Below are 9,438 nucleotides of genomic sequence, written 5' to 3'. Positions count from 1 at the left end.
AGTCAACACCCGGGAAGTAGTCAACACCCTGAAGTAGTCAACACCAGGAAGTAGTCAACACCTTTAATAGCAGTTTGGATATGAGAGCTTAGGCTACAACAAGATAAAAACATGGAAGTAGCCAATAGGTAGCAGCAGGTAGCCTAGTGGTTAGAGTGTAGAGGTGGCAGGTAGCCTAGTGGTTAGAGGGTAGGGACGGCAGGTAGACTAGTGGTTAGAGTGTAGAGGCGGCAGTTAGCCTAGTGGTTAGAGTGTAGAGGTGGCAGGTAGCCTAGTGGTTAGAGTGTAGAGGTGGCAGGTAGCCTAGTGGTTAGAGTGTAGAGGAGGCAGGTAGCCTAGTGGTTAGAGTGTAGGGGCGGCAGGGTAGCCTAGTGGTTAGAGTGTAGAGGCGGCAGGTAGCCTAGTTGTTAGAGTGTAGAGGCGGCAGGTAGCCTAGTGGTTAGAGTGTAGAGTCGGCAGGTAGCCTAGTGGTTAGAGTGTAGAGGCAGCAGGTAGCCTAGTGGTTAGAGTGTAGAGGTGGCAGGTAGCCTAGTGGTTAGAGTGTAGAGGCGGCAGGTAGCCTAGTGGTTAGAGTGTAGAGGCGGCAGGTAGCCTAGTGGTTAGAGTGTAGAGGCGGCAGGTAGCCTAGTGGTTAGAGTGTAGAGGCGGCAGGTAGCCTAGTGGTTAGAGTGTAGAGGCGGCAGGTAGCCTAGTGGTTAGAGTGTAGAGGCGGCAGGTAGCCTAGTGGTTAGAGTGTAGAGGTGGCAGGTAGCCTAGTGGTTAGAGTGTAGAGGCGGCAGGTAGCCTAGTGGTTAGAGTGTAGAGGCGGCAGGTAGCCTAGTGGTTAGAGTGTAGAGGCGGCAGGTAGCCTAGTGGTTAGAGGGTAGGGACGGCAGGTAGCCTAGTGGTTAGAGCGTTGGACCAGTACCCAAAAGGTTCCTAGATCAAATCCCCCGAGCTGACAAGGTAAAAATAAGAATTTGTTCTTAACTGACTTGCCTAGTTAAATAAAGGTAGATAAATAATATGAAATCTTTCCCCTAGTGGCAGGAAGCTATTTGGCCCCCCCAAGTAAATTTTAATTTTAATTGTTGGACATAAAAGACTTTAAAAACACCAGGAAATCATCTCCAAGTGATTTTAATTTAAGAAAATCTATTCCCAATTATTCCCACGCATAACAGAGACACGTGATCGTATACAAATGTAAACAATGTTTAAAATGATTACGTTTAAGTCCATTTATTATATCTGTTTGGGCTTCTTGCTGTCAATTTGGAGACTACAAATGATTTGTAATTATGTTCTGTCCCCGTGACCATCTGCTCAAGAAGAATTCGACCCAACGGCTAATTCTCAGTTGATGATCACTGTTCAATATAGTAGACTAGGCCTATACACTGGCATTAAGCTTGTCATCCACACACACACACACACACACACCACACTCAGGCCTAATTAGAGATAGGAAGCAGTGTATCAGCGACACGGTCTCAGAAGACATTTAACTCATTCAACACCTCCCAAAACACAACCAATCAGGACAAAGTGCTTGTCCATGCCAGAATCATTTGAAAAGGTAAACAAACTGTTTATTGTCTTTTATACATAGGCCTTCCTTTAGACACATCCCATAGATTAAAACACATCATAATGTCCACTGGTACGATGTGTGTTTGTTTAGCAAATAAAATGTTGATACAGTGGTGCATGGAAATATGATATTGCAAAGCCACATTAAATAGCCTACCGACAGAGATATATAGCCTACCGACAAAGAGATAGCCTACCTACAGAGATATTACCTACAGAGATATAACCTACCTACATTGAGATATAGCCTACCTTTATGGATATATAGCCTACCGACAGAGAGATAGCCTACCTACAGAGATATTACCTACAGAGATATAACCTACCTACATTGAGATATAGCCTACCTACAGAGATATTACCTACAGAGATATAACCTACCTACATCGAGATATAGCCTACCTTTATGGATATATAGCCTACCGACAGAGAGATATGGCCTACCTACAGAGATACATAGCCTACCTACAGAGAAATATAGCCTACCTACAGAGATATATAGCCTACCTATATAGAGATATAGCCTACCTACAGAGATATAGCCTACCTATATAGAGATATAGCCTACCTACAGAGATATAGCCTACCTACAGAGATATAGCCTACCTACATAGAGATATAGCCTACCTACAGAGATATAGCCTACCTACAGAGATATAGCCTACCTACAGAGATATAGCCTACCTACATAGAGATATAGCCTACCTACAGAGATATAGCCTACCTATATAGAGATATAGCCTACCTACAGAGATATAGCCTACCTACAGAGATATAGCCTACCTACATAGAGATATAGCCTACCTACAGAGATATAGCCTACCTATATAGAGATATAGCCTACCTACAGAGATATAGCCTACCTACAGAGATATAGCCACCTACAGAGATATAGCCTACCTACAGAGATATAGCCTACCTACAGAGATATAGAATACCTACAGAGATATAGCCTACCTACAGAGATATATCCTACCTACAGAGATATAGCCTACCTACAGAGATATAGCCTACCTACAGAGATATAGCCTACCTACAGAGATATAGCCTACCTACAGAGATATAGCCTACCTACAGAGATATAGTCTACCTACAGAGATATAGCCTACCTACAGAGATATAGCCTACCTACAGAGATATAGCTTACCTACAGATATATAGCCGGCTTACTCAGACAGATTCTAACGCAATGTCTATTCCAAAACACCAACATTTCTGCCAATGTGCTACAGAGACAAAAGAGTGAACTGCCTGCCACAAAGGCCTACAAACAACAACAGCGTAAACAAAATTCTTCATCATCTCTCTTGGTCTTAATGCTTGTTCATCTTCATCCAGTAAGCGGGACACAATTCGCTAATGTTTCCTATTCTTAGGGGCATTGTGGGAATGAATACAAAAACGTATTCTCATCATCAGCACAACGTCCTGTTTCCTATTAGCCCTGTGTGGAATGTCATTCATCTATTTACCCTATGACCCCTACACGCATGGCGTAGTAATGCACATTCCTCACGCGGGCCTGTTTAACCTATGGGTTCACTGTTGCAAGTATCACCTTCCTCCTTCTCAACCAATGAGGGGGATGTATTTATATGTGAACTTAGCCTTGTTCTCTCACTTGCTGTTTTTTTTTTTTTTTTTTTGGGCAACAGTTTGACAACTCTCCACTTCCCCACCACCACCAGCTATATATAATAACTTTAAGAACCAGTGTTTGGAATTCCCCCTCTTGCGCGGTGGGGTTTCAATGCCAGCAGCCCCGAGCTACAACCACATCATCTGGCTCCGAGAATCTCCCCTCAGAATCTCCCCTCAGAATCTCCCCTCGGAATCTCCCCTCGGAATCTCCCCTCGGAATCTCCCCTCGGAATCTCCCCTCGGAATCTCCCCTCAGAATCTCCCCCCAGAATCTCCCCCCAGAATCTCCCCTCAGAATCTCCCCCCAGAATCTCCCCCCAGAATCTCCCCCCAGAATCTCCCCTCAGAATCTCCCCTCAGAATCTCCCCCAGAATCTCCCCTCAGAATCTCCCCTCAGAATCTCCCCAGAATCTCCCTCAGAATCTCCCCCAGAATCTCCCCTCAGAATCTCCCCCAGAATCTCCCCTCAGAATCTCCCTCAGAATCTCCCCCAGAATCTCCCCTCAGAATCTCCCCCCAGAATCTCCCCCCAGAACCTCCCCTCAGAATTTCCCCTCAGAATCTCCCCTCAGAATCTCCCCCCAGAATCTCCCCTCAGAATCTCCCCTCAGAATCTCCCCTCAGAATCTCCCCTCAGAATCTCCCCTCAGAATCTCCCCTCAGAATCTCCCCTCAGAATCTCCCCTCAGAATCTCCCCCCAGAATCTCCCCTCAGAATCTCCCCTCAGAATCTCCCCTCAGAATCTCCCCTCAGAATCTCCCTCAGAATCTCCCCCAGAATCTCCCTCAGAATCTCCCCTCAGAATCTCCCCCAGAATCTCCCCCAGAATCTCCCCTCAGAATCTCCCCCCAGAATCTCCCCTCAGAATCTCCCCCCAGAATCTCCCCTCAGAATCTCCCCTCAGAATCTCCCCCCAGAATCTCCCCTCAGAATCTCCCCTCAGAATCTCCCCCAGAATCTCCCCCAGAATCTCCCCCAGAATCTCCCCTCAGAATCTCCCCCAGAATCTCCCCCAGAATCTCCCCCAGAATCTCCCTCAGAATCTCCCCTCAGAATCTCCCCTCAGAATCTCCCCTCAGAATCTCCCCTCAGAATCTCCCCCCAGAATCTCCCCTCAGAATCTCCCCTCAGAATCTCCCCTCGGAGACGAGGCCGTTCCCCATCAAAACCATTGAATAAACTGTCATGTTGAATTCCGTCTTTATAGTTTTTTTGTTGTTTTTTTTATAGTTTTTATTTATTTATAAACCTGTACTAGATTGGACTGGGTGTAGTATAACACCCTACACCTGCTGTTACTAAACCCAAAACCGGTTCCACGTGAAGAAAATTACACTCCAACGGCTCGTCCATACATTTTAAACCACTACTGCTGCTCCTGTGCTACAGACAAGAGCCTTTAACAAACCCCGTAGACCCTACAAAAACAACAACCCAAACGCATCGTCGCTGCCTTTCAAAACCACACAGAGATATGACGTAGGTGTAACTTCATTCAACGTCCCTCTGGTACTGACATGCTACACCTGCTGTTACGACCCAAAGAGGAACGATGCCTGAGTCTTCACTAAGGCCTGCTGTTACGACCCAAAGAGGAACGATGCCTGAGTCTTCACTAAGGCCTGCTGTTACGACCCAAAGAGGAACGATGCCTGCTGTTTAAAGACACATCAGGCCTCCTCAGCTATGTACTGAGTGGGAGGCCCAGTGATCCCAGAGAAATCACATGTAAAACCCACTACTATCATTCACAACTTAAAGGGTTATCAATAATAATGTATGGTGTATGTTTCGGAGCGGTCAGGTTAGAGCGTTGGGACAGTAACTGAAAGGTTGCTGGATCAAATCGCTGAGCTGACAATCTGTCATTCTGCCCCCCTGAACAAGGCAGTTAACACACTGTTCCCCGGTAGGCCGTCATTGTAAATAAGAATGTGTTCTTAACTGACTTGCCTAGTTAAATGTAAATAGAAAATGTACAACGAGACCCTTATATTCTTAATAGCTGATAAACAAAGCTAAATATAATCTGTAATAATATAATTTGTCCTTGTAAGAGGAAAACAAAATAATGTTTACACAGTGAAGCTCAAAAAATGATAGTAACAACATATGCAATATCCACAGCTATAATTGTGCTCTTTGAATGAGCTGAGATTGACATACTTGAGCCTGCAAAATGTCCACTTCCCAGGGAGGCTGGTCTGTTTCTTCCACTAACAGGAGGAGAGAACATCTGAAAGAAAACAAAAGAGCACTTTACAATAGACACCCTTATTGCTTAAAAGTTCAATCTTAAATATAATCAATAAATAGGGCATGTAATGTTGTTGTTTTTTGTCAAATCTTAATAATCACGTTTTGAAATAACTATTATAATAGCCTTATGCTACACAATAAGTATAATTGTGGTCTAAGATGGGAACCCCAAGCCAACTTCAACTGAGTGCTGAACACCTTTCCCTTATCTGTGCTGCAGATGGTCATCCATATTGACCAATAGTAGTGTCTTCTAATTCTACTGCATCCTTAGAATTATAGTGTCCTCCCCAGAAATAACAGCAATATGAAAACTGTAATTATTAATCATGTCTACCTCGCTGTAAATACACTGACGAAAAAAAAAAATTGGGTCTGGATTAGCAAATATCAAATGTATTTCTGATACATAAAAGTGATTTATATATATATATTTTTTTTTTTTTTTCACAAACAGCTAGAAGTTGACTAAAAGTAGCGATCGTTATTGGTTGAAGAAACATGGTCGTGGGGCACGTTTCCTGTCGCAACTCCCGAACATACAGCGTTATAAAGGACAAATATCTGCCACGACTAGAACGGGTCGGAATAAAGTCAATTATCCGTTATTCATAACATGAAATAAAAACATAAACATTGTACAAGTAACGACTTATATGTTGAAGCTGATATATAATCGTGGGCTACTCCCGCATGCAGTTATGTTACTGGGATTGATCTACTGACGGAGACCTGTCACTAGAATTATGCATCACAAAAAGACAGGAATTTAAAACTTATTTAAAAAATGTCTATTCTAGGACAGAATGAAACAAGAAAAAAATAATGAAAATGGGATATACTACCATTGATGTTGGGAACATTTTCAAATCGCTGTTTCGCATCTATAGAAACAACACAATTACTAATGCAATATCATATTTCTCTGCACATGTTTTGGGAAAAATAGAAAACACAATTAGGATACTATAACTTGCTTAAATCATATGTTTTACGTTGAGTTAAAGACGTACAGAGAGGGAAAAAAACACTTTTAAATAAATACATCACAATGAATAACAAAAACATTAGTCTATCTATGCCGTACAAATAAACATTTAAACAGTCGCCGGTAGGTCGGTGCCGTGGTTGTGGTCATTGCAATATTATAACAATTGCTTACCGCACTGAAATCCAATAAGTCGCTTAGTTCTTTGTCTGTCCCTAAGGCAGCCATTCGCTGTTGGTGATGCATTTTAGCAAAATCACACAAACCTAAAAACATGGAAACAAATTGCGGTCAGAGGACGCCAGTTCTCGCACGGATGGGAGGGAGACCGACTTTTAGATCTTCCTCAAAATCCAGACGACCGGGAGCCGAGTCGCGCAAGATTCCACTTTGCATTTAAACCTATTCTCTCTCAGCGCATCCTTGTGCAACAGGAGGTTTAGGATAAAATGTATGAATCGGGTGGAATAAAATATAAAGAGAAATCGGCATAGGAATGGGAATGTTTCCCCAAAATCCAGGTCGAGCTGTGCAAATGGCAGTTTAGCCAGAGATCAAGAAGTGACAATCCCGTTGCATATACAATAAATACACAAACGCTATAAAGACTGCGGAAAATTTCAATAAAGCGGACTTTATACAAATGGTTAACACACGCAGTGAAAGTAGGTCTGGACGTTTATAAATATCAGTTTGTAAATGGAACGTGATCATTGACAGGACTTTTATTAATTTCCAGCTTCCACTCATCCGAGTTTGAGCCCCATGTGTGTGCCACAGAATAGCAATAACGTTGGTTTCTACAGCCACCTAGCTACCTTTTAATATATCGATTCCTTGTACTTTTGCTGACAGCAATTGGTGGGGTGAAATGTACATTTACGAGGAGGAAAATTGATAAACGTTGTTGACATTGCAAAATATGTTTTAATTGTAAATGATTGATTGGTTCAGAACGCAGATATAATTGTGTTGGAGTGCGCAGTGTCAACAGGAAGGTGCGCGCGGGTGTGTGAATGTCTGTCTGTTTGTCAACATCTCAAACCATCCAAATTCATGGCACATAAACGATGATATTAGGTCGATATGAAAACAAAAATGTATTTCGACATCGATAGTTGGCTATATGATTTTTTTTTTTTTTTACATTTAAATATTGTTGTTATTACAAGATAACAACGCCCAAATTCACTCGTTCAATTTATAATCATGGGGTGAGGTCTGCAGCATAGCTGGTAAACCTAGTCTTTCTTCAATGATGATGACAAGACAGACAATGTTATTGATACAATGTATGAAAATATAACTAGGCTACAGTTGTATTTTGGCATCAAGACAAAAGTGTGCTATTCTATCACAGGAGATCAAATGTGCAGGTTGAAATATTTTGACGTTACATAATGATGCTACCTACCCATGTAAGCCTGTTTTCAGAGCTAGGGGGGCTAGCACAGCTAACCTGGACTGGCTAACTTTTACCGTGAAATAACGTGATGAAGCGTGCCTGTTTTGAGGGCTTGGGGGAAAAGGCTGGATAGAAGGACATTACTCTTTGGAAATGACAACTGCGAACCGTCCCAACTATGCGTGGCGTGTTTGATTGATCAATCCATATTGATGCTTTGTCTGCGGCCAACAGAAAAGTTTTAGCGGAGACGGGCTGTCAGTCTGTCAACCTTGCGATGCGGGAGAAAAGCACAGAAGCAGACAGCAGACAGACACAGAAGGGAAACGATTGCAACTTGGCAGACAAATAGTTTCATGCAGTTGCAAATCCGGCATGTCGCTAATTGTTCTTGTTGTAAAGAAGTTGCACCGATATAAAAATAAATATAAAAAAATTACCTTGGTTTGATATGTTTACGTAATCCACACAAGTGTATATCTTTTACTTGCTCTCAGTGTATAACTAAGCAAAACTGCCGACTGTCTGCGCTACCAAGGGCTAGCCAAAATCTTTATCCGAAAACGATGTTTGCGGCTACATTTGTTTTGAAACACTATTAGGCTTTCCGGTTAGGGTCAACTTGCAGCCAAACGTAGTTGTACATCCAGGTGGGTGCCTTAAACTTGAACAGTTTAGCTTGTTTTCAGATTCAATGCAGTTATCTACCATGCTAGCTGGCTACTTTCCATTGCTCTGGTCTAGCCTGGCTCAGCGGTGTCGCGTGTGTCACACAGGCGCGTGCATCACCGTCGCTCGTTCTGTCCACATCCGGGAACCTCACGTCATCCTCTAAAGTTTGGTGACGTCGACCTGGTGCTGATGAGAAATGTTTTAAAGGTGGAGAATAACTGTTTTGTGTATAATAGTAATTTATATTTAGTTGTACAAGTTTATAAAAATCAGTTTGGTTCTGAAATGTGATTACTGTATTTGACAGAGAGATGGGTGCATTTTCTTGTTGTTGCTCATCTTTCCTAATCACACAGTCAACCTCACTTTTTGTCTGATGTTTTTTTTTTATTGTGGATTTCAACTTATTAATGGGGTGTATTGCTTTTTAAAAAAACTCTTATTTTTTTAAATGTTAATGTTTTTGTTATTTGAATTAAACATGTTAAATTCAACTCATTGCAGATGACAAACAAAAAACAAGAAAGTCCAATTATCTTTTGGAGACAACCACATTTTTTGGACCATGATGGACTATATCAATGATTCCCAACATTTGTTGGTTACTGTACCACCAACTGAAGTACCATCTCAGGGGTGAGAGAGAGAGAGAGAGAGAGAGAGAGAGAGAGAGAGAGAGAGAGAGAGAGAGAGAGAGGGTGAGAGAGGGTGCGAGAGAGGGAGAGAGAGAGAGAGAGAGAGAGTGAGTTCCTCTCTTTGGAAAGAAGATTTGAGGATTTTATCATCAGAGCTTGATAACGATGTTTTGTTGACAGCTACGTTTTACGAGAGTGCAAGATAAGCCAGAACAATACTGGTGTTGATATCACGCTTCTTTTGTGATATATGACTTAGGGGCC

The 9,438-nt window shown here is 42.4% G+C and overlaps 1 protein-coding gene across 11 annotated transcripts in view; it reads right to left on the bottom strand.

Moving 5' to 3' along the window:
* tcf4 (transcription factor 4) overlaps positions 1-8,638 on the bottom strand; it is a 525,031-nt gene extending 516,393 nt beyond the window's left edge. For 10 of the 11 annotated variants that reach the window (XM_064977266.1, XM_064977263.1, XM_064977267.1 and 7 more), the window contains exons 1-3: positions 6,637-6,738; positions 6,320-6,358; positions 5,382-5,451 (exon numbers count right to left, since the gene is read on the bottom strand). In XM_064977266.1, coding sequence (XP_064833338.1) covers positions 5,382-5,451; positions 6,320-6,358; positions 6,637-6,738 — 211 coding nt within the window. Of the gene's footprint in view, positions 1-5,381; positions 5,452-6,319; positions 6,359-6,636; positions 6,739-8,307 lie in introns of those variants that run through there. The other variant, XM_064977265.1, reaches the window with a different exon arrangement.
* Positions 8,639-9,438: the final 800 nt, after the last annotated feature.

Source organism: Oncorhynchus masou, chromosome 11, assembly GCF_036934945.1.
Source record: "Oncorhynchus masou masou isolate Uvic2021 chromosome 11, UVic_Omas_1.1, whole genome shotgun sequence".
NCBI classification, from domain to species: Eukaryota; Metazoa; Chordata; class Actinopteri; order Salmoniformes; family Salmonidae; genus Oncorhynchus; species Oncorhynchus masou.
This window is presented reverse-complemented; position numbering and strand designations above follow the sequence as displayed.